Source organism: Rana temporaria, chromosome 5 (assembly GCF_905171775.1).
Source record: "Rana temporaria chromosome 5, aRanTem1.1, whole genome shotgun sequence".
Taxonomy (NCBI): domain Eukaryota; kingdom Metazoa; phylum Chordata; class Amphibia; order Anura; family Ranidae; genus Rana; species Rana temporaria.
The window spans coordinates 163,588,573-163,615,424 of NC_053493.1; the positions used below are offsets into that span (position 1 = coordinate 163,588,573).

General features: G+C 42.1%; 1 protein-coding gene across 1 annotated transcript in view; it reads right to left on the bottom strand.

Moving 5' to 3' along the window:
• Window positions 1-23,233: 23,233 nt before the first annotated feature.
• LOC120941153 (ATP-binding cassette sub-family A member 12-like) overlaps window positions 23,234-26,852 on the bottom strand; it is a 77,005-nt gene continuing 73,386 nt past the window's right edge. Inside the window, exons 3-4 of the mRNA XM_040354435.1 lie at window positions 23,347-23,422; window positions 23,234-23,281 (exon numbers count right to left, since the gene is read on the bottom strand). Coding sequence (XP_040210369.1) covers window positions 23,234-23,281; window positions 23,347-23,422 — 124 coding nt within the window. The remainder of the gene's footprint in view (window positions 23,282-23,346; window positions 23,423-26,852) is intronic.

Here is a 26,852-nt window from a genome sequence, read left to right on the forward strand (position 1 = left end):
TCAAATGCAAGATTACAACCAATAATTCCATAATAGTTGCTATCCTGTGTGACAATTCATAGGGAGATTCACTTTGCATTTGTTGGATCTTCCCATGAATAGTAACATCAGAACATATTCCATACAAAACGCATAATAATTCCAGTAATATGTCCCTTGTCCTCAGAGGCTGAATACAGATCTGTTTAATTCTCATACAAAGACCATTTCCTATAGAATGTTGCAAAACTCTTTCTAAATCATATGGGTTTAGACTGTATATATCTCTGACATTGTGCAAGTCACAAAACCATTTAAAAAATCTGTTTAAATCATGGCAGGGAACCATTCCTATTTCTTTAAGAATTGCATCTAATTCATTTGTTTTCAAAGGCTTCATTACAAGCTGAACTTCACCTGTATTATTAGTATTGTTGTAAACTGTGGTGGTCACAGTGGGTGCGGCTGGCAATGAATTATCAGATTTAATATGAGGTTCCGTTTCATTTGATAGAAAGTTTGTGTTTGTATTTTGCTGCAGATTGCTGAATCCAAGATTTGATGCATATCTGCATTCCTGAGATCTCTTCTCTAATTCCATAATTCTTAATTTTAATCTCTCATTTTCCTCTGATAATTCATCACAACATTTAGATTTCTCAAGCAAAGCTCCCCCAATGGTAACTGCATGCAATCTTAAATTTACTGTGTCAGTTTCTGATTGGTTTTATAACCTCTGACAAACCTTATGGCTATTATCAACTGCACTCTGTAACTGTGCAAATTCCTCAACTTTATCATTCAAAGAACTTTCCATTGTTAAACAGCAAGATAACAAGCCCTGCACAATAAAACCTTTTCTTTTACTTTCTGAAATTTTGCTATCAAAAACATTTTTCTCTAAAAATTCCTTCATCATAGTCCACATCTGCTTACATTTTTCTGGAATTTCATAAGGACCGCCATGACGCTTAATACATTTTAATACCCATCTGTTAACTTTATCAGAACTGACACTAGCGTCACACTGAGTAAGAATTTTTAATATATTATTAATAATTAAAAAAAATGAAAATATATTACTCACCGCATTTGAGGCTCCACCTTGCCAGCTCCGGTCTTCTGGTACACGACAGACTTTTCTTTCTTCAGTTTCCAGTCTCCAGAGAATAATTCTGGGGTTCCAAACTTGTTTAATCTTGTATATCAGACTCTCTTATGTCACAACCAGACATTAGAGTCACAGCACAGCTCTTGGGTCTCCATCAGACTTCTGTCAACCTCACAGGATTGTTGTCACCACCAACTTCTGTTACTAAGTCCTGAAACTGCTCTTCTGGTTGCTTGAACGGCACCAATGTAGTGATGTCAAGTATAGTGTCCCGGTTAGATAATTGAAATGTAGGTATTAGTATGATGACTATAAGTTATGTTCCGCAGAAATACCCAAGTTCTCCATAGAGTGCATTTTATTTGGCTTCCAACACAGAACAAAGTCCAAATTCCACAGATGATACAAATCCACAGAGTAAATATGACAATGAAAAGTAGATTTAGGGGCAGATCCACAAAAGGATTACGCTGCGTCGTACTTTGTTTTGTATCCACAAAACAAGATACGACGGCATCTGGGATCGATCCGACAGGCGTATGTCTTAGTACGCCGTTGGATCTTAGATGCAATTTTTCGGCGGCCGCTAGGTGGCGTTTCCGTCGAAATCCGCGTCGAGTATGCAAATTAGCTATTTACGGCGATCCACGAACGTACGTCCGGCCGGCGCATTTTTTTACATCGTTTTCGTTCGGCTTTTTCCGGCGTATAGTTAAAGCTGCTATATGGTGGCGTACTGAATGTTAAGTATGGCCGTCGTTCCCGCGTACAATTTTGAATTTTTTACGTCGTTTGCGTAAGTCGTTCGCGAATAGGAATTTGCGTAGAATGACGTCACTGAGCCTCTGATGAAGTCACGTGACGTAACGCGTAAGGCCCCCGCTAGACGTGACCGGAAGTGACACGACATCCCGTTCGCACAGCCGGAATTATTGTATCCAGCGTTTGTTTTTATGTCTCAGCTTGTAAGCATAACCCCCTTTTTTGAGCTTATTAAACTTTTATCCTTGATATACTTCAATTTTGGAGTTTTTTTCTCCTTTCTACTGCATATTGGGGACATCTTGTCTGCATCCCTATACGGAGCCTCCATCTTTGTGAAGACCAAAGCCGCACATTCAGGGACAAGGACGCCGTCTCTGGTTCATATCTCATCCGAGGATTCACAAGATCAAAGCCGCACATCCAGTGGTGAGGACGCCGTCTCTGGGTCATACCCCATCCGAGGATTCACAAGGTGTTTTTTCCCACGTTAGGGAGGTAAGCACTCTGTGAGCCCAGCTGTCCTGAGGATTTTAATTTTGCATCACCTTTATATGGTTATTTATTCATACTTATGAAATTTGGGACACTTTGTCGTATTATTTAGTTTGGTTTCACGGTTGCAGCACTCACTATCACAGTAGTTTCCACATTGTGGACATGGTATATCTGTGGCAACATCTCCTCTCAGCATAGAGGATTTATTTATCACTTTGGACTTTGTATGCATTTATTAGTTATTTTTTATGTGCACTATTCAGCGATTTTTGCGCTCATCACTCATTTTTATTCATAGTTAAAGTTAGGGTTGTCCCGATACCGATACCAGTATCGGTATCGGGACCGATACCGAGTATTTGCGGGAGTACTTGTACTCCCGCAAATACCCCCGATACCTAAATAGAATACTTGTCCAATCCCGAGCAAGGGGGAGTGTCTATATGCGGCGCAGCGGGGAATACTACAGCTATTCAAATGAAAGCTGTGATGTTCCCCGCACGCTGTTTAACCCATGCAGCGGCGGCATCTAGGTATGGGGGGACATGGCTGGATATAGGAGGGACATTGCTGCATATAGGGGGGACATGGCTGCATATAGGGGGGACATGGCTGCATATAGGGGGGACATGGCTGCATATAGGGGGGACATGGCTGCATATAGGGGGGACATGGCTGCATATAGGGGGACATGGCTGCATATAGGGGGAACATGGCTGCATATAGGGGGAACATGGCTGGATTTATGGGGGACATGGCTGCATATAGGGGGGACATGGCTGGATTTATGGGGGACATGGCTGGATATAGGGGGGACATGGCTGCATATAGGGGAGACATGGCTGCATATAGGGGGGACATGGCTGGATTTATGGGGGACATGGCTGCATATAAGGGGGACATGGCTGCATATAGGGGGACATGGCTGCATGTAGGGGGGACATGGCTGCATATGTGGGGGGACATGGCTGCATATGTGGGGGGACATGGCTGCATATATGGGGGACATGGCTGCATATGTGGGGGGACATGGCTGCATATGTGGGGGGACATGGCTGCATTTGGGGACACATTTAAAAAAAAGTATCGGTATTTGGTATCGGCGAGTACTTGAAAAAAAGTATCGGTACTTGGTATCGGGACAACCCTAGTTAAAGCTGCTATATGGTGGCGTACTGAATGTTAAGTATGGCCGTCGTTTCTGCGTACAATTTTGAATTTTTGACGTCGTTTGCGTAAGTCGTTCGCGAATAGGAATTTGCGTAGAATGACGTCACTGTCGTAAGCATTGGCTTCTTCCGGTCAAATTTCGAGCATGCGCACTGGGATACCCCCATGGACGGCGTATGCGCAGTTTAAAAAAAACGTTGTTTACGTCGGGTCACAACGTATTTACGTAAAACATGCCCCCATTACATCCATTTGAATTCCGCGCCCTTACGCCGCCAGAGATACACTACGCCGTCGTAACTTACGGCGCAAATTCTTTGTGGATTCAAAATAAAATAAATAAGTTACGGCGGCGTAGTGTATCTTAGATATGCTGCGCCCGGCATACAGATGTGCCGCTGTATGAGGATCTGCCCCTTAGAGTCCCATCTTTTCCTAGACCTGTGCCTTCATATTCAGGGAATATACAGAGAATGTCTAGACTGACCTCCAGAATTATATTGCCTATCCACTGAATGGCTGAGCAATTTGATTGGCCATCTTTGATCTACATGTGTCTCTCAGGGTGACAGATAATGACCCCAGCAGGAGACATGCCCTAATTTGCATTCTAACAAGTCCTATGGGCCAAATCCACAAAGATCCGGCGTAACTTATCTTTTCCCATTTAAGTTACACTGCCTTAAAATTTCTACCTAAGTGCCCGATCCACAAAGCACTTACCTAGAAATTTTGGGCTGTGTAACTTAAATTCCGCCGGCGCAAGGCGTTCCTATTTTCATGTGGGCAATTCCCATTTAAATTAGGCGCCGGCCGTACTGCGCATGCTCGTGACGTCATTTTCCGGGTCAATAAAGTTGCGTCGAAAAAAAAAAAAAGATACGGCGAAAAAAAATAATAATAAAAAAAAATAAAAAATCGCGTCGCTGGACAGAAAGGTCTGCTTTTACATGGTGTACTAACTTTACACCTTGTAAAAGCAGCCCTAATTTTGCGTATGCAAACTAAAACTTACGTAGAAAAAACGAAGCTGAAAAGCTTTGTGGATCTCCGTAAGTGCTAATTTGCATACCCGAGGCGGCATTTCGACACGAAATGCCCCCAGCGGCGGATGCGGTACTGCATCCTAAGATCCGGCAGTGTAAGTCCCTTACACATGCCGGATCTTCTGCCTAACTATGGAAAACTGATTCTGTGGATCAGTTCCATAGTTAGGAACAGGGATACGACGGCGTAACAGCAGTTACGCCGTCGTATCCCTTTTGTGCAATTAGATTACAGATACCAAAGGTGGCCTGAGCACATCAGAGTCATTATCTGTCCCCTTTGATATGTGTAGTAAATCTTGTTTGGCCACTAACCCCTTTGGTCAGCAAACACCCATTGATGTGTAATCTTGAATGCCTGTATGTAACACAGATATATATTAATATTACAACAGCAGTCCATGCAACTTCCTATAAAAGAGGGGGGCATGGCGGTTCCACACCCGAGGCTATATTTTTTGGCATTCCGGCTGCAACAACTAGCGGGTTGTAGAACACCCAGGGCAAATAACGCTAACAGCCGTTTTCTGCTAATGGGAAATCTGCATAAATTACTTGTGGAAGCCCTAGAGGCAGATTTTTTTCCCCATAAATGCCCGACTATAAAATTAGTCAGCAAAACATGGCAGACAATATAGGTACTGTTGGGGTACACTGGAGTAACAGAATTTTTCCCCCTATGGAACAATAAAATCTTATGGGAAGTAATGGGCATAGAGAAACCTGGGGAATGGGAGAAAAGGGATATAATTTGCTTAATACACCTGTTCGAGGGTAATATTATGAAAAGCTTTGCAGATTTAAGAAGGGAATATAATATCTCAAATAAGACGTTTTTAACAACTATCTTCAGGTTCGGCATGCCATCCAAGCACAATTTAGGTCACAAACCGCTGTATGGACCCAGATGCCTGCCCTTCTTAACCTCCCTGGCGGTATGATTCTTTCAGAAAAAAGGTGCTGAAAGCAGTACCATTATTTTGCATGGAAATTTGGCGTTTTAGATTGCAGGCCTGCAATTCTTAGGAATAACTCACCTAAATCTGTCCAAACCAGAGTCTCTAGTAGACTATGACAAAGTTTGAAACACAAAATCATAAATTATAATATAATAAATAATAACAAATAATAATTTAATAATAACAATACTTTTTATTCAATACATTTTAACAAATAATATATTCAAAAACTCAGATTTTTTGGGGGTCAAACAGGGGTGCAAAATCATAATTCAGTAAATGTCTCGGGTATGAAAATCTTTAAAGCACGGTATGGCGCAAAGTCCAACATCGCAGTCGAGACAACAGTAGCGCGTTTTTTGCGTATTTTCCTTCTGCTGGCGTCGCGCTTGGAGCAGCAAACCACACACATCCGTGTGGGTGCTGTTTTTTTTGGAGTGGGTGTTACGTGGTCCAAAAAAATGACGACCAGTCAGTCGCTCAGGATTTACAACACCAGAAGCCCGTCGTCCAGAACGGTTTACCACCGTTGGCGTTTGGTGTTTCAGGAAAATTTGTTCTGCCACCTTCCACATAAAGTCTGCATGGACCATAGACCTGACATTTTTTTTTTCAGCAGGATGAAGGAGTTCCAGAGACATTGCTCCAAAAGATGTTGGAAAATCTTTTTATAATATTTTTTCTGCTGCTTTCTCCATGCTGGGTAAAAAGTCATGGCCTGGTCAGCCCTGTCCACACCTCCCATCGTGTGGTTGTAGTCCAACACAACCTGTGGATTTCGAACATCTTTTCCACCTTTGATATGCACCATGACGGTCGAGGTGTTATGGACCGTGCTCAAAAGGGAAACGTCCTTTTTGTCCCGCCACTTCAGTGCCAACATTTTCCCTTTTTGCCATGCAGCTACTTCTCCTTTCCCGAGTTTTTTATTTGGAAATGCTGACGGCATGTCACGCCGGTTAGGCCTCACAGTCCCATAAGCATCCGTCCTATTTAGAAGAAGGAACTCATATAGTTCTGGGGACGTATAGAAATTGTCCGTAGTGATACAGTAGCCCTGGTTGAGCAAGGGCTCTATCAATGAAAGGACTGAAGCGGTTGCCATTCCATAATCGCTGAATCTCGGGGAGAATTTGGTCCCTTTGCCAGTATACAGTACTGAGTTCCAGATATAGCCAGAGCTGGACTCACATAGCATAAAGGATTTTATTCCAAAGCGAGCGCGCTTAGACGCAATTAACTGAATCCAGCTGAGGCGACCTTTGTAGGCCATGAGACTTTCGTCAATGGTAATGTCCCTCTCAGGTATATAGGTCCGCTGGAAGTTCTGCAGAATCATTTGGTAAATATCCCAAAAAATTTTAAGCTTTGGAGCTGGATTAGAACGTTCATCGAATTCCTCATTATTTGCAAAGTGCAAATATTTCATTATCAATGAAAACCTATATTCGGACATTACAGTTCCAAAAAAAGGTGTAGCCAATAATTTATTTGTGGTCCAGTACCACTTTTGGAGTGGTTTCCCCACCACTCCCTGTAAAATTAGGAGGCCAAGGAATTTCCATATATCGTCGCTGGTCACAGGCTCACATTTTCTGCGCCTTGAAAATAGCTGGTGGGTAGCAGATTGCTGTTCTTGATACCGATTTGTCTCCAAAACGATTTTGTCGATCACCTCATCCGTCAAAAAAAGTCAGAGGTATTCTAAGGGATTGTCATCCTCTATGTCCACTTTTATCCCAGGTGATCCTGTGAATGGAAACCTAGGGGGCGCTACGTGCTCCGTAGCGCAATCAATTGCGCACCAAGTCCGCACATCGCTGGGCACAGGTGCAGGATCGTCACTCACATCGCTTTCTGCGTCCGACGAACTTTCCCACGCATCGCTGTCACTCAGCTCCTCCGCAAGGGATTCGGTATCGCTGTCGCTGTTTGGCAGCAGGTCGTATAATGATTTTGAAGTAGAGGCGCGCTTTGCCATGATTGCTGTGCAGTATACAGACACTGGTATAGTAATTCTGCAGACAGGGCACTGGAAAGCACTGGGGGGGGGCAATCAAAGGTCACTGTATTTTTAAAAAAAATTTAATACAATAATATCAGTGGGTTTTACTGTGTTTTACATTGTTTCTACTTATACGATTTGAATTTCGCGCCGCCCCCCCTTCCGCCCCCTGCGTCGCGACGCTCGCAGGGAAGGGAATCAGGGGAACACAGAGCATCAGGCGGAACATCCGGCCGATGTACACTGTGGGGATTCGTCGCTGGATCGCGGAGAAAAGGTAAGAAACCTCTTTCAGCATCCAGCGTTGCAAGCCCGAGTGTGGCTCGGGGTTACCGATCGCAGCTTGAAAATCTCACCCCGAGCCACACTCGGGAATACCGCCAGGCAGGTTAAAGTAATTACGGCAGGAACATCTAAAGGCTTAATTTCAGAAATATATACCACTCTGGGGGCTAGAGCAATAAGTAGAGCGGGACCCTCTAAGAGTAGAGAAGGGTGGGAAAGGGATGTGGGGACAGTAACTTCTGAACAGTGGGACAAGATTCTAGAACGAGGAGCATCGGTTTCAATTGCTCCAGCACAGAAACTGTCCCATCTGTTCTTATTATATAGAGTATATCACACCCCCCAAAAAATGTTCAAACTTGGGTGGAGACAAAACGATGAATGTCTGAGGTGTAAGGCAACAGGGGACCTTATACACATGGTTTGGAAGTGTCCGAAGCTTTACAGATACTGGGTGGAGATAATAGACAGGGTTACCAAAATTTTTAGGTCATCTCTTGAACCAGTGGTAATGACTTGCCTTCTAGGGTGTATGGAGTAAAATAGAGTTCCACCAGGCAATCTGGAAGCTGTATTGGGATGCCTATTTCAGGCACGTAAGATAATTGCCCAGAAATGGCAGGCACATGCTCCTCCGTCGGTAGAAAACTGGGTAGTAACTATTTACTCAACAATTTCCAGCGAAAGAGTGGGGCTTATTAGACAGGGCAAATATGGGAAATTTGTGAGAATATGGGGACCTTGGCTGGAGGCTGAGGGGTGCCCTCTATAGGGGGGCTGATGATGTAACCTGACCTGGACCTCCAAGGCCCTATTTTTCTTGCTGTTACCGCTTTCCCTGGATCCATTTGCCCGGTCTTCCCTTTCTCTTCTCTCCTTTTTCCCTTTCTCTTTTTTTCCCCCTTTTATTTACATTGTTTCGAGATTTTGGCAGCGCCCCACTTTTTTTATCAAGGCTGCACAGAGGTTAGCCTGCTCCTCTGCTAGGCAACCACAAGGGAAGTATATTTATTAAGGAATGGGTGGGAGGGGGAGGGGGGTAGGAGGGGATAGTACCAAGGAAAAGCAGAAGTGTGATGGTACCCCTTGTTGTGTTAAGTTATTTGTCTATGTCAATTTCTTCTGTAACTATGTTATGTCTATTGTTAATTGTTGGGTTGAGAAAACCAAATAAATAATAAAGGAATTAAAAGGAAATATGTAGCAAGGAGGCTTAGGCCAGGAGATTGGTAACACAATATGGTGAAGTCTATACCAAAAGCCAGGTATGTGAATGTCATATCTGGAGAAGAAGTGGGGTGGGACCTGGGCCAGCTTGGCAGGAACTGCTGTCCATTTCAGGCCCCTTATATGAAGGCTTCTAAGTATCTCAGAACAGGAACTTGTAACAACTGTAAATAGTGACATCCACATGTCAGAGGTCCGAACACAACAATTTAACTGGTATTCATTACACTTAAAGTGTTTGTCAAGACAAAAAAAATTCTACAGTTCTCTCTGATATAGAACAGTATGCTTCGCAGTGCATGTCATTTATAAAAAAATATGCTGTATAATAGCTTACTTCAGAACGCCGTTGGGCACTCAGTTGACTGCCTGCTGGTCTCCTGTCCCAATGAGATAGCTGCAGAGGGAGGTGTTGGGAAACCCCCGCTGATGTCAGCTGAGAAGAGGATAGGAGGGGAGGAGACCAGCAGGCAGTCACATGAGCGTTGAACAGCAGTAAGCTTTTAGCATATTTTTATACATAATATTTTTAAAAATGACATTGCGGAGCTTACTGTTCTATATTAGAGGGAACTGTAGAAAAAAAAAAGTAAGAGGGGTTAGAGTAAATGGGGAGCTAACACTTAGAGAGGGGAGGGGGGTGGACTCCAGTGTCAGAGCTCAGCAGCCCTGATACATCAGAGTCAGCGCAGAGAGGGGAGGGTAGAAACTGGCAGGATCAGCCAGATATTTATGGTGTTACCGGGGGGCAAATGACACAGCACAAGCACTGTGCTGTATAACATGCTTTAATGGAACAGTATTTTTTTTTATTTGGGGGGGGGGGTGTTATCAAACTCTTTAACAAGATGTTTTTTGTTCTATGCAGGTATAGAAATGCCATGAAGTTATTTGTCAATTGAAATTTACTTATTAAAAAATATTTTTAAATACAATTACATTTCTCTTAATATTCATCTAGTATAATTTCATGTAAAGCAGCCAGTTTTAAACAATACAAAGTTCTGCCTGAATTAAAAAAAAAAAAAAATAATGGCAAAATTTTAGTTTACAATATGCAAGTATGTGTCTCACGAGCCAAAAGGTACCTAAAAAATGATGCAATTGACAGGTGCATTTTAAAGCTATATAAAAAAGCAAAATATAATATTTGGTAACAAATAGCCATTCTGTTTGCATTTGTGTTTCTCTGAAATGTCAAAAATCTGATTTGGCCTTTAAAAAAAATTGTGTTTACTAATTGCTAACAAGAATACTAATCACTCAGACCCCACTTACTAACCATGTATAAGGGACCAAGTAAAAATAAAATAAAAAATCAACTGCATACAAACAAATATGTTACATTGTGGGTTTGCACTAAAATCGTTTTCCAGCAAGCCCATTCAAATGAAGCAGGTCATGAACAGACAGCTGTACACATGGCTAAAAGTCCCATGAACCCACAGACATACAGATGCTTCAACGGGGAGAAGCGTCCACTAACTAATATTGTGTTGCTTATGCTGTGTAGGTTGAGGATCTAAATATACTATGTGTCATTGAAAATATTTAATAGACCTATGGGCCATGATACCACAATACTGAAACCAAAGACCACCAATGAATACAAATTTATTAAAAAGTAAAAAAAAAAATGTGTGTTGCCACCCAACAAAGTGTAGAAACATTGAAAATATAGGGGACGCTAGTGATTAACCATTATATCCCACCAATGTAAATTATATAGATAAAAATAAAGTGCATAAATAAATATAAAAAAATATATATATATAACAATAGCAATGCATAAATTCTGTGATGCAAACCAATATGTGCCAAAAGTGAAACGATAGTGGTTAAAAATCTATAAATTGCAGATGCTGTTAATTAAACAAATCATAAAAATGGTGACACCAAACCAGTGAGTGCCATCACAAAATTGTGCAAAAAAACAGGGAATTATCCAAGAAGCAAAGGGCCAGATCCACAAACAGCAGCGCAAATTTAGTTCTTCAAAACGTATGTCATTTAAGTTACGGCGCCCTAATTTGGTATCGTAAGTGCCGTATCCACAGCGCATTTGCGCCCAAATTTGCGCCAGCGTAACTTAAATTCCGAGGCGTAAGGCGGGCTTATTGCAAGTGGGAAGGAAGTGGGCGTGCTTCATTGTAATGAGCCGTGACCCCATGCAAATGAGGCGCCGGCAATACTGCGCATGCGCGCACGAATCTGGACCTCACTGGGCATGTACAGAACTTGGCTCGTCGCAATCAGTGAGATAGGTAAAAGGCCAAGCGTACTTAGTTTGAGGATCGCCCTGTGTATAAATAGCCCCAGTCAAACACACTTCCCTTGCAAAAGTATATCCCTGTGTTTCCCTTCCTAGAGCAAGTTGCTTCTGCTCTGAACGTTTGTTGGTGTTTGTTGGTAAGTTGTGTTTGTGAGAAAAGTTTTTGAGGAGTTGGAGAGTATAGTTGGTGTTTGTTTTTGCTAAGTGTAGTTTCTGATTGTTTTTTTGTGATTGTATTTTCTTTTCTTTTTTTTGCGTGTTTGTTTTTGAATTTATAGTAGCTGTCTGCTTGTGTGTTTAGATTTTTGTTTGTTTTTTCAGTGAGTTTTTTTGTTTGTTTGTTGGGTGTGTATTTTTGTTTGTTTGTTGGGTGTGTATTTTTGTTTGTTTGTCCGTTGAGTTTTTTCTTGTTGCTGGGTGGTGTCTGTGATGGCCCCCAAGCGCAGGAAGCTCAATTTTACCCTGGGAGAGAAGCAAATTCTTGCTCGGGGCATCGTCCGATATGGGCGTTATCTGCATGGCCCTGAGAGCCGGAACACCCCCCCGGCCAGGAAGAAGGAGATAATTAAAAAGATCACGGATCAGATCAATGCGGCGGGGTGGGGACCAGGACCCCCGCTGGCATACAAAAGAAGATAAACGATCTTAAGAGCCTGGTCCAGAACAAGATGGCAAGGATCAATGCCCATACCATGGGCACTGGAGGAGGGGGACCCTGCCCTGTCAGGCTGACTGAGGAGGAATGGGCAGTGGCCCAGTGTTTCCACCCACAGCAGGTGGTGGGCCTGCCTGGCTATCAATCTGATGTTCCTGTGAGGACAGGTAAGTTTTTGTTTTTTCTTTCTGGTGATTAGCATGTGTGGGTGGGGGAAGGGAAGATGTGCCAAGTGTGTGGATCCTCAAACCTGTGATTGTTTTGTGTCCTCCACAGATGGCCAGGAGGTTGCAGGCCCATCAGGCCAGGAGGTTGCTGGCCCATCAGGCCAGGCTGCTGCACCACCCCCAAGACAAGAGGCTGCTGATGAGTCCCAAGAAGGGCAGGATTCCCCAGGGGAGGGGAGTGGCCAAACATCCCCTCACGAGGAGGTTGAGGGGGAGGAGGTTGAGGGGGAGGAGGATGAGGGGGAGGAGGATGAGGGGGTGGAGGAAGAAGATCTGCAGCTTGGCCGGGAAATCCTTTTGGCCTCGGATTTTATGACCCTTGAGGCTACCCCTGAGGCTACCCCTGAGGCTGGCACCAGTCAGGCCACCATCAGGGGTAGCCCCTCCCACTCCTCCCCCAACAGGCCTCAACTCACAAGGGTCACTCTCTCCCCTCCTCCAGGGCCACAAGACTCAGCGGCAGGCAGGATGGCGACCCAGGAGACCAGGGGGGTGGCCGAGCGTCTGCCGGTCAGTCTGCTGAGGGACAATGCCCGGCAGACCCGCACTCTGGCTCAAATACAACAAAAAGTGACCCAGATGGAGCACAGCCTGGGTGTAATGAAGGAGGCACTCGGTGATATGGCCACCAACTCAGTGGTGGTCATCACATGCTTGAATGACCTGCAGACTGCCACAACAGGCGTGGCCCAGGAGGTGAGTGCCCTGACCCAGGCTGTGCAGGACAATACCAGGTCTGGCCAGGCCAATGCGGCTGCCCTCACTCTCTGTCTTACAAGGATAGCAGTGACCTTGGAGGGCAGGCCAGCAGGAGGCCCCTGCTCACCCCCCCCCCCAGGAGGATCCTCCTTCCCCTGCTCACACTTCCCCCCATGAAGATACTTCCTCCCCTGCTCACACCCCCCCCAATGAAGATCCTCCAGTTGGCCGTGGCCGTGGCCGTGCCCGTGGCCGTGCCCGTGGCAAGCCCAGGCGTAGCACTCGCCGCCGCAACTAAATTAGCAGGGATACTTTTGTTTTTTTATTTTTATGTTTTGTTTTTTTATTTTTATTATTTATTTTGGTATACTGTACTTATGATTTGTTTTATGTGTGTGAATGATGTGTGAATGTGGGGGGGTGGCATTCCTGATAAAATAAGGATGTCACCCTCAGTTTTTGTGGAGAAGGGATCCCCAGGACCAGGGAGAAGTGATCCCAGGTTCCTGAATGGTGTATGAATGCACAGTGACATAATTGGAGCCGTGGCGTGGCGTTACTTCTCCCAAGTACCAAAGGGGGGGGTACTTGGATCTAATCCAATTAGATGTGCATGTGATGTGTCTGTGCTAGGGACCACAGTGGTGTGCATTCATGCATTCTCATTGTGACATAATTAATGTGCGTTTACTGTGAAAAAATTCCTTCTGCGAGGCGTCTCCTGGCTGCTGTGCCCTCAGCAGACCAGGTAGAGTTGGTTAGGGGGGATTGTCTGGGTCGGGGGTCAGGTCAGCACGTATGTCAATCTCCAGGCCCCTTCTCACTGCAAAGTTGTGCAGAATACAACATGCACCAATTATCTGGCACACAAAGTCTGGGGAATACCACAGTGTACCCCCAGACTTATCCAGGCATCTGAAGCGGGACTTCAGGAGGCCAAATGTGCGTTCCACAACTGCACGGGTACGAATGTGAGCCTCATTATATTTTTGCTCTCCTGGGGTTTGGGGGTTACGGTATGGGGTCATCATATGGGGTCCCAGTGCATATCCAGAGTCACCTGGAAGGGAAAAGACAGGAGGATGTTAGTCATGCATGTGCCCCTCGTGATGTCTGCATCATGGGGGGGGGGCAGTCATACCTGACACCCATGTCACTCACCAACCAGCCAGCTGTCCCCATACACGTTCAGCTCCAAATCTCTTGAGATGTTGGTCTGCCGGAAGATGTAGCTGTCATGGCAGGATCCAGGGAATTTCACACAGACGTGCCATATGAGGGATTGTGCATCCACTATGACCTGAACATTTATGGAATGCCAGTGCTTCCTATTACGGAACATGTGCTCTGTCTCATGGGGGGGCTGTAGTGCCACATGGGTACAATCAATGGCCCCGATGGTGCGTGGGAATCTGGCTATTTGGTAAAAATCCGTCATTGTCTTTATTCGCTGGTCCTCCTGGGTGGGTTTTTGGAATTGATTGCCCATGCGTCTCAGTATTGCAGGGACTACTTGGTGCACACACCTGCTCATGGAGGATTGTGCCATCCCAGCCACACCTCCACATGTGCGTTGAAAAGAGCCAGTGGCAAGGAAATGCAGTATTGCCAGTACTTTGATGAGAGGCTGCAGTGCATGGGAGCGTTGTGTTGGGGTGGTGAGATCATCCTGCAGGATTCTGGTTAATTCCAGGATGGCTTCACGGTTGAAACGGAAGTTGCGGAATACCTCAGAAGCAGTCATGCCAAAGACATCTTGGCGTGTGCGGTATACCCTCTCCTGTGCCCTCCTTCTCCTCCTCTGTTCCCTCCTCCTTCTTTGCGCCTCTAAAGTAACGAGTGCAGTTAGGATCATGGATGGCCCTGGCATGTTGGCAGACAGATTGTAGTCCAGCAAATGTGTGTGCTCAGCTCTTCCTCAATGGTGTTGCTTCAGCAGACATTTACACGGCATGTGTAAAATTAGGGCTGCTTTTATAAAGTGTAACTTCCCGCCGGGAAACTAACAGGTGCGCACAGGGCGTAATCTACGGCGCGCACACTTAATTTTGTGGATCGCCCTATCTCCCTCATTTGCATCTTTGCCTATCAAAAACAGCGGCGTGTCTAGCGTAATTAGCGCCCGAAGAAGCGCCGGTGTAATTGTTTTAGGTAGGACGGAAATACCGGAATTTCAGGCGTATCTCGTTTTGAGGATCAGGCGCAAAGATACGCGCCGTGTAAATTTAGAAATCTCGAGTTAAGTCGGCGTATCTCTTTTGAGGATCTGGCCCAAAGTCCATAAAACACATCCAGTCTGAGCTTTCTTTCCACAACATGCTGTGACACCCAGTGAACTATATAAATGCTAAACACTTACCAAACCACCAATGACCACTTAAAAAAACTGGTCAATATTTGCTTAACTCTACTCCCATATGTACTAGAAAATGTGCCAAAAAAAAGGTTTACATAGTGTAGCAAATTTATTAAATATAAAGAGACATAAACGCATTAAAAACAGATAGATGGCCCCTTACATAAAAGGGTGCCCAATTGGCACTAATACAGCCTGAAAATATAACTAGGAACTTGCACCGCTGGTCTGTCATAACCAGGAGTTGGCGTGGGTTCCATTTACCAGAAGTTGTGTGGCCAGAAGTGAAGCTCCACCTCTGCACGTTGCGTCACAAGGGCATCTTCAGGAAGAGCAGTGATGTTTGGATCAGACAGTACAGAATTACAAATCCTTTAGCAGATAAAGAGTTCTCATATACTGTATTTATATTTAAATGTATTTAGCAGATTGCCTGGAACATACCTTCTCATAGAATACATAAAATTCGGTGCTGTCGGATGTTTTTTCACCTTAATGCATAGGATGCATTAATGGGAAAAAACATTTACCTTTACAACCCATTTAAACTCTGCCTACTCTCTCCTTTTCCCATCCATTATATTTTTTCCTCTGCTTTTGCTGTTTCTGTAAGCAGTACCTAATCTTCTAATGCTTTGCTTACTCCACCAATTTTCACTCTGCCCCCTTAATGGCCACCTGGTCGGACAACCAGTTGTTGTTCTGATTCCTCTACACCCCAGTCCACATTAAACCATCATTCTGCCTTTATTTCCCCCATTGTCCATGATCAGCTCTTGCCCTTCCTCTTCTTGTAGATCACTTCCCTGTGTCTTACACCCTCTGCTCCTTGATAAATTTACAATTCTATTTAGACAGAACGACTGACATTGGGGGTTATTTATGAAAATATCAAATCCACTTTGCACTACAACTGTGAAAAGTGCATTTGAAATTGCACTGAAAGTGCACTTGGAAGTGCAGTCACTGTAGATCCGAGGAGGACATGCAAGGAAAAAAAACAGCATTTAGCTTGCACATGATTGGATGATGAAATCAGCAGATCTTCCCCTTAATTCAGATCTACCCCTTTAGATTTACAGCGACTGCACTTTTAGTGCAATTTCAAGTGCACTTTGCACTTGTAGTGCAAAGTTGATTTGCCTTTCGTATATAACCCAACTAAAATATTGCCTGATTGAGCAACAATGCATCTTAAGTGTGTTTTAAATAAATCACTTGGAGTATGGGTTAACACTGATGTGATGCGGGAAAATCACATGAGGAATGAGGTGCAATTCCTGTGTGAATCACATGCGATGTCCCGCGATGCACAAGTGTGAACCCAGGCTTAGGCAATCACTTATTCATCCTAAATACACCCATCCATGAACAGGCAACACAATATTTAGTTATGCCTCCCTTGCTTTGGGGTGAGGATATCCAATTTTTAGTTCTACTTTTGGCATATTCCTTCAATGGATAACTGTTATGCCTCATACGTACGGTCAAACTTTCCGAGAACTGGCTTTTTTTCTCGGAATGTCCGGCCGTGTGTAGCCTCCACCTGACTTTTTTGTCAGAAGTCCAATGGACCTAGGATAGAAAACCTGTTCTCTTTCTTTCCGTCGGACTTCCGACGGACTCACGGCAGGTGTTCGCGTGTACAAGGCATTAAGGGCCAGCTTTGTTTTTTTTTTGCATCCTGGGTCAAGAGTTTGTTACAATCAATGTTAACAATTTTACAAAAGTAAGAGTCTTCTATTATAATAATACTAGCTGAATACCCGACGTTGCCCGGTCTTCCTATCTTAACCTTTTGGGGAGGAAAATCATAGTAATATAAATATACCCATCTTTTATATAAGGGTGTAGGTGAGGGTTAATTTAACTGTCATATATTTTTATTTGGCATATAAGTAATATGTGTACCAGGTATTATTGAAATATCTCCAGGCGTACTGATGTTATGTGGGAACATACATTTCCCATTGATTTGCATGGGACTTTAAACAAAAACCCCGACCCTCACAAATGGGGGTAGTTAAGGGATAAATTAACTATCCTATAGTTTAAGTGGACATATAAGTAACATGTGACCAAGTGTTATCGAAATATCTACAGCCGTTTGGAAGTTATGAAGTAACATGTATTTCCCATAGAGTTGAATGGGACTTTAAAGAAAAACCCCGACCATGGCAAATGGGGGTGGGTAAGGGTTAAACCACCTATCCTATGTTTGTTGCTGACATATATATTTGTGCCAAGTTTCATGTTAATATCTTTAGCCGTTTGGACGTGATGCTGGAACATACATACATACATACACACATTGAGTTTTATATATATAGATTTTGCTCTAGGTAATTTCCCTTGTTGGCATTCCATAGCTCAATATGCTATTGAGGAACTGAAAACCCAAACTTACTGCTATATTCACTTAAAAAAAATGGAGATGAAATGTTAACGGTTTACTTCAGTGGGGAAAGTGTATTTGTTTGGGTATTGTTTGCATTTGCAGGAAAGTCTTCTGGTAACTTAACTGAAACAACAATTGCATTTTACATCTAGGAAAATAAAAAGATATTTATTTGAGCTCACCCTGTGTACAGAGATTTAGGTAAACATTTTAGGATACAGTGTCCACCATCCAACAGATGTATTATGTATCATTGTACTCACTATTCTATTATTTCACATTTTTTGAGACTTTTTAATGACTGCCATGGTACCACTAGATTAGCGCAAGGCTAATGTGGTGCCTATATTTAAAAAGGGACCAGAGTCTTTTCTGTGACAACAGACTGATTGGTTTTACTTCTATAGTTGGGAAGATACTTGTGAATTTAATAAAAGACCACATAGAAATTTTTGCTAGGAAAAAAAACTTTATGCAAAACCCAGCATGAATTCACAAAAAACTGAAGTTGTCAAACAAATCAGATTTTATTTTTTATGAGGAGGTAAGCAAAAAGTTAGACAAAGGAGTAGCTGTATACATAGGGATAGATTTACTAAAGGCAAATAGACTGTGCACTTTGCAAGTGCAGTTGCTCCAGAGCTTAGTAAATGAGGGAAAGCTCTGCTAACTTTCCTTATCCAATTATATGCAAGTAGTTTTTTAATCATCTTTGCATGTGATTGGGTATTCCTTGCTTTACTAAGCTCTGGAGAAACTGCACTTGCAGATGTGCAACTGCACTTGTAAAATGCACAGTCTATTTGCCTTTAACAAATCCAAAGTTTACTTGAATCTTGCCAAAGTTTTTGCCACAGTTCCCCACACATGGCTAATGTATAAGTTAAAGGATCACTAAAGGAATTTTATTTAAAAAGCTTCCTTTACCTTACTGCAGTACTGGTTTCATGTCCTTATTGTTCGTTTTTGCTTTGAAGTTGCTGTAATTCTGCTGTGATCTCCACACTTCCTGGTTGCCTGTTTCCTTATAACCACAGTACTGGGAGCTTTTCACGGTGGTCTAAGCTGTCATTACTGTGTGTCTAAAACTTAACAGAACCAATCAGATTCATTTTAAAAATAAAACACTGCCCTGGATTTGTTTGTTTTTGTTCTGTGTGTCTCTCTAGTTCACAGGAACATGAAAACAGTTTAAAAGTGAAACTAACCTGCAGGCACATTATATGATTGATTTGTATCTATTTGTAATCATTTTTAAAAGGAATCAGTTAACTTTTATGTCTCTATACCCTGTAAACAGTCATTTCAGCAAAACATTTTTTTTCCTTTAGTGATCCTTTAAAGTCTACAGGCTTAGAACATTAATTTTGTAAATGGATATAAAACTGGCTAAAATAGGGAGTCCAGCCCCCCTAAAGCCTGATGGACAGTAAACGGGCCCCTTTGCCTTAAAAAGTTTGGAGACCCCTGGTATAGTGCAATGATGGCAAACCTTGGCACCTCAGATGTTTTGGAACTACATTTTCCATGATACTCAACTACACTGCAGAGAGTATGAGCATCATGGGAAATTTAATTTCATAACATCTGGGGTGCCAAGGTTCGCAATCACTGGTATAGGGTCTGGGATTAACAGTACCATTTCCATGTTAGCAGATGACACCAGCCAAGGTTGTGTAATATTGTCTTTTCAGGGTGTCTCCAACTTTCATTCTGACCTCAATGCAGTATTTAATTTGGCAATTATGTGGTAAATTAGGTTTAATGTTGATAAAAGTAAATGTATACACTTGGAGGCTAAAAACATACATGCATCATACATTGTAGGATGAAAACAGCTAGGGAAGTCAATGGTGAAGAAGGAGCTATGTGTTCTGGTAGATAATGGACTTAATAACAACATGCAAAGTCAATTTCTAAAGCTAGAAAAATACTTTCTTATATTAAAAAGGTATAGACTTCAGAGAGAGATATATAAAAAGGATATCGGAGAACGGGAGAAAGTGCAAAAGGGCGTAGAGGAGCTTGGCTCTGAGGAAGGATTGCTAATTAATTTATTTTCTCTTGGGAAGAAAAGATTAAGGGGGGGGGGGGTATGATCAACATGTATACATGCATAAGTAGTCCATATAGTGAACTTGATGTAGAGTTATTCACTTTCAGGCCATTACAGAAGAGACGGGGACCCTCTTTATGGCTGGGAAAAAAAAGAGATTTAACCTACAGAAAGCTTCTTTACAATATAACTCCAGGGGTAATTTATCCAGGGAATATCCATATGCCTAATAGAAGATCAGGAAGGTACCCCCCCCCCCCCTGGTGTGAATTGAATCATGTTTTATTGTTTTGTTTTTTGTGCCTTCCTCTGTTTCAACTGTGGGTATAGGATTGTGTATATGGGGGTTTTCCATCACCTTTTTTTTCTATTGATTGAGCTAGACGGCCTAGTGTCTTTTTTTCAACTTGTCTAACTATGTAACTAATTTGATAAAAACATATATATATATTGATGAAAGTTGCATCAGAACTGGCATTTAAATAAGGACTAGATGAGAAATCCTACTGGTAACCTAAAAGGATTACTGGCAAGATTTGTGTAAAATTACCTGTCTTTGATGACCAAAGTAAGTAGGAGTTCTTCTGAACTAAATCCAGATAAGTTATACAAGTTGCAAGTTTTTCCATGATTTAAAAATGGCAAGAAAACATCTGACACTGGACAACTCTGTGAAAGAAAGCCAATTATTAGTAACGGTTTATTTCCAGTTTAAATTTACAACAAAGATTACAAAAAATAAATCATGAGTAAATCATGCAAAAAATGAGCAAAAAACGTTCATCTTTATTTTGTTTATAACTACCGTAACTTGCCAAAACTCTTACCCCCAAAAGCCCTCCTCAATGTCAAATATTCCAATATTGTTACTCAGTTTGCCCCTTTTATTGTTTAACAACAGTGCACCTCAACTTCAGACGCTTCAGGTCTGGAATGGATTTTATTGGGAACCCCACACCAAAATGAAAAAAAAAATGGCATGGCAGGCCACAGGAAAAGAGGGGGGACGAGAGAGTGCCCCCCTCCTGACCCTACCAGGCCACATGCCCTCAACATGGGGAGGATGTCCCCACCCCCTCTGACACATTACGGGAAACCAGCATTGCGCAAGAGGGGGGGATGGGGCGGGGTCACCCTTAAACGTCAATGGGTAACCCCAGGCTTTCTCCTTGCCTCTCAGGGGCAGCGGGTCACCTGCGCACATGACGTGTGGCCCCGCCCTCAGCTATAAAAAAAGCTGTCACGCCGGCAGAGCATCATTCGGCCAGGCGCCTCCTATGGAGGCGGTATCGTTAGTAGCATTTTTTTTTGTATCTCTCGAGAGTGGATTACATCGTTGGAACTTTTTTCTTTTTTTCTTTTTAATAAGGACTTGTCCCAAACTGTCTCCTGTGGTTTTAAAAATGTTGACCCTTTTTTTGTGAAATGGTAGGGGTACAATGTACCCTGTTACCAATTCACATAGGGGGGCCGGGATCTGGAGTTCCCCTTTGTTAAGGAGGGATTCCAGATTCCGATAAGCCCCCCACCTGCAGACCCCAACAACCACAGGGCAAGGATTGTGGGGATGAGGCCCTTGTCCCCATCAACATGGGGACATCCTCCCAATGGCATGTGGCCTGGTACCGTTCAGGAGGGGGGGCGCTCTCTCGCCCCCCTCTTATCCTGCGGCCTGCCATGTTGCATGCTCGGATAAGGGTCTGGTATGGATTTTTGGGGGGAACCCCACGCCATTTGTTTTTTCATTTTTGTGCAGGGTTCCACTTGAAATCCTACCAGACCTGAAGAGTGTAGTGTGGATTTTTGGGGGGAACCCCACACCATTTAATAAAAAATGGCGCAGGGTTCACCTTAATATCCATACTAGGCCTGAAAACACATTTTTTTTTTTTAATTTTGGTTCGGGGTTCGCCTTAACATTCATACCAGACTCAAAGGACCTGGTAATGGACTAAGGGGGGGGTACCCATGCTTTTTTTTTTCAATTACTTTTATCTGTATTGTCGGGACCCGACAATTCATTATAGCCACAAATAGTTTTAAATGACTTTTTTTTCCTTTAGAAATGTCATTTTGTGCAGGGACTTTTCTGAGCACGGGAAACATGCGCTAATTTACAGGCATACTATAGACACCCTCCAGGTATGAAATTTAAAGGAATATTTCACTTTTATTGTTTCACTTTAAGCATTATTAAAATCACTCCCCCAAACACTTTTTATGACAATAACTTGCATATTAGCCTTTAAAATTAGCACTGATTTTTCATGTTTGTGTCCCATAGACTTTAACGGTGTTCAAACACATTTTTTGCCTTTTTGCATGTTCTGCTGCGAACCGAACCGAGGGGTGTTTTGCTCATCCCTATCCACAGGTAACTCTAAACTGATGACCTATAAGTGTTTTTAAAGCATTGCCTTTTTGGTATCAAAGTTTGTTGCCAATTTAATTTTAAGGCTTGACATGTTGGATATCTTTTTATTTAATGCAGTTGGAACAGCCTACAGAGGGAATTCAATAAAGCCCTAATGACACTTTTCTGGCAGTATAGCTGCGCCACATTCAAAAATCCCTGCTGTCCATTTCAGCAGCTTTACAGGTACAATGCACTTGTAGTGCAAAGTGGATTTGCCTTTCGTAAATAACCCCCAAAGTGTCTTAAAAAATGATACACCTTCTATGTCCATTTTCTTGTATTTCTTGTTTACATTTTTTGCTGTATTTCTTTTGTAAATTAATCCTTATGTGTGCTGTACATAAACCATGTTTTGAACACAAAAACAAAGATCCTAGGAAAAATACTATCAATGGTGAAAGGTCTTACATATGAGACTTATTTCTACCCATGCCTGAAAAAAAGTAAACTTTTCCTATAAGGTTTATTTTCCCTACATTGTAGTTATTTCCCCTAACATACTTTCTTTATCAGTCAAACTAATGTGAATTAAAAATTATTCAGCACCATTTTCAGCATATCTCCAAACTACAGTATATTGTAATAAGACATAGATAAGCATGTGTACTATCACAATGTAATGTTTTAATGGCATTACTGCCTTTTGAAATGTGTCAATATTTCCATAAGACATACCTATACTGTATTAGTCCATTTCTGTTTCATTACCTGTCCACTATATGTATACTGTATATACAGCATGTGATAGCTTTTGGTATATGGTACTTACTACTGTATGTAGAAAAACATGTGAAATTGTGCTTCATCTACCAGCTATAATGATGGTCCTTGTTGAACTGTTGGAGTGTTTTACAAGATTAAAAGCATTGACCTTATGGCTAGAGCAGTGGGAAATAAGATTTTCGCTTTTGAGTAAAATTAAAGCATCACAGAAGGTAGAAAATCAAAGATTAAATTCTGCAGGATTAATTATATCTGCAATCAATTATACACCCAGCACCATAATCATGAAAAGGGTAGCTGAATGCAAATAAAAGTCATAATCTAATGGAACATTAGCCCTGATACATTCAGGAAGGTTAAACTATTATCTGGCAATTATGGAGAATATATTAATTGTCATTAAGATATTTAAATAGTGAATGATTGCTTACATAATTCTGCAAAGATAAGACAAACTTGTGAAAAGTGAATAAAAAGAAAAGAACAATAAAGAAACTATTACCTCATTGTTGCTAAAATATCCACATGGTTCCATTTTATTAGTCTTCTTTACACTTTGCAAACATGATATATTCATACTGAAATCAAGAAATATTTAGTTAAGATATCATGCAGCCATAGATATATAGATAAAGTGTGTGTATATGTATATAATATTTTTAGGGGACAGACTGGATTTGTAGTGGCAGCGATAAACCATAGACAAAGAAAGGGACATCCAGGAACAGTCCAAGCAGGTCTGTCCTTTTATTCAGCAAATCAGCAAACGCACTAAATTTTAAATCATAAGGTCTTTATACAGCATGTTTATATAATAAAACAATCACAACATCTGCCTACCCGAGCCATTGTCTAAACTTAGGTCAGTTCCTGACAAACAGGGGGGACCCTATTAGGTTTCCCAAAACATACAGCACATGTACCTCTTAAGTGTTTTGTCAGCACTTCTGTCAGACTTTTCACACAGCAGCAGGCTACTGGAGAGTGAGAGTTGGAGACCTGAGCATCATCTAGCTTACATGCAAAGATGCACTGTGAGCTTCAATAAACACATACTGTAAAACCTGGCTTGGGGTCAAGCCCACACATGTGCCACCATAGGAAATAGCTTTGTATGGTGTTACATGGAGAAGAGGAGAAGCCAAGAGCGTTGAAGGGGAACCTCAGAAAAGGAGGATCATGGCTGTTTTGTACTATACAAATGTACAGAGCAGATAAGTAAAACAAGTTTGTTATAAAAAAAAATGAAGTTTTACTATTACAAACTTTACTCTGATGTGAGGCTCAGTCACAATAGTATGGTACATGCCATTACTTACAAAATGCATGTGTTTTGCCAGGTAATTCAGAAAACACTTCTCAATTTTTAATGGAAGAACCTTCTTATTCTAAGTAACATGGTATATTTGGAGAAACAATCTCATTACTCTCTCTCTATCTGGTAGTTAGCATCCCTGATTTTCTTTCTTATCTCAAATGGGTCCTGTCATGTTACCAGAATTTTACTCTCTAAAATAGGCACCAGAACTAAGACTCTGTTTCTAGGGTAAAAGGTTCTGATTTTAGCAGACTGGATCTGTACTCTGACCTATGCTTCTTGAGCTTGCTGTATATGTTCCCAAACTATGGTTATGATGTCCTCTATCCATTCTATCCATCTATCATTACTCTCTCACTATGCCTGGTAGCTAACATTTCTGATTTTATTTCTTATCTCATCAGTGTGGAGGTGGTTCACAGTGGGCATAGATGAGTACCTGTCAGCAACCAATAGAGCTATTTGGTTACCTTTGACATAAAAAGTGGTCCTTGGTCTGTCAAAATTTCCTTATGAACACCAATATGGGAAAGCTTTACCCTTAGAGGACATTTTTCTGGAAGGAATTGCTTTTGAATATTGGGTGGCAAAGTCAACGTCTGCCAATATGTATTGGTGCCCCCTGGCAGACTTTGGCAGTGGCTGAACCAGATTCATAGCAACTATCCTAAAAGGACTCAGAACATTTGGTGGGGTGCATTATATTAACATTCAAGGAATGATTTACTTCTAACTAATTTGTTAATACCGGGTCAGAAAAATCCTCTCCTTTGTTTATTCTATGCTTACATGACCACCCAACATATGAGAATGGGCAAAATCCAATAGCATCCTTGTGTAAGAATGGATAAATTAAAATCTGCTTGAAAACAAGTTTCTTCTGTTCCTTTACAAAATACTGTAAGTCCTGGTATACTGCAAAGTTGGGGTATCAAATCAAGACAAATCTCCTGCGCTCCGGTATTTTTGGAAGATGTTATGAGATGGTAAGGTTCAATTTAAAAGGTATATTCCAGAGTCTTGCAGCCCTCCTCAGAATCGTGGGAATTCATGAGACTAAAAAAGAAAAAAAAGAAAACGGAGGGCGCACCGACCTAGTGTGATACTGATAAGAGTTTTAATAACATTTTAAAATAAATCATCGTACTCACAAGTGGAGTATAAAATCAGGCCTTGAAAGACAATACAGCAGAAGTCCAACACCATCGGCAAAACACGATAATCGCTTCAATCTGTGACCGTTGTTAGGGCTGACGCGTTTCGGGGGCGTACCCCTTTCCTCAGAGCTTGGTGGTCTGCAGTGTTTCCTCTCCATGGGACTTGTGGCAATTTATATACACATACATAAGTGCATAGGCATGTGCTAAAGGGCCAGGGTTGCCCCTCCCACAGAGTGGGACATGCACACCCGGGACCCCACCCCCACACACACCCCTCATAGTAGCCCACACCTCTAGGATTGTACCCAGCTGTCTATACATGAGTGCATCAATAATAGATGACAATAAATAATAATGATAATGAATAGTGATAAGAAAAATATATATATATATGTGTATATACACATGCTACCAATTGGTGAAGATGTACAACGGCTGACCCCATACATAGGATGGTAGCACATGTCACTGGCAGAGTGGAAGCAGACTGGGGTATACCAGGCTTCTTTCTAGTTATTTGTGTACCTTGTTTATAAATGTTACTATGTATTTACCAAAATGCGATCCAGCAATTCTGTGGTCTCAAAATCTTTCCTGACCACTGGTATATCTTGCACTAGAGCAGTTTCCTCTGACTCCGCAACATGACTAGTAATGGAAAGTAGCCAAGTATCTCTGGTCTAGGAGTGTCAACATCTCAATGAAGTTCAGGCAAAATAATAATTACATAAAGACATATTATTAGGACTGGTTATTTGTTATTTACCCCCACAGTTCTCAAAACAGAGAAAAATCACAGCCCAGTATTACACTGTGTTAGAAGTTCCTAACCAGACCCATGGCCTGCTTTACAGTTCTACTAGGTTTCTGAAGTGAAAGCATCCCATAAGGGTAGTCTTTAGCATTGCTTAGTATATAAAGTACTCCCATTTAATCTAAATCAAGTTTGGCAGGGTCCATCAGACTTGCACGGACCAATATGACAAGGTTTTTAGAATCTTATAATGTCTCCACTGTGTGTCCTTCTATTGTAATAGGACAAAACTTGAAATATGAAAACACCAGTGCTAGTTAAAGACTTAGGGGCAGATCCACGTACCTCTGCGATTCTCTACGCCGGGCGCAGCGTATCCAAGATCTACGCCGCCGTAACTTATTTTTTTTTTCAAATCCACAAAGAATTTGCGCCGTAAGTTACGGCGGCGTAGTGTATCTTTGGCGACGTAATGGCGCGGCATTCAAATCTCTGTGATGGGGGCGTGTTTTATGTTAATACGTCGTGACCCGACGTAAACGATGTTTTTTTTAACTGCACATGCGCCGTCCGTGGGGGTATCCCAGTGCGCATGCTTGAAATGAAACCAGAACAAGCCAATGTTTAAGATGGTGACGTCATTCTACACAAATCACTATTCGTGAACGACTTACGCAAACGACGTAAACAATTAAAAATGCGAGGCGGGAACGACGGCCATACTTAACATTGAGTACGCCTCATAACAGTAGCTTTAACTATACGCCAGAAAAAGG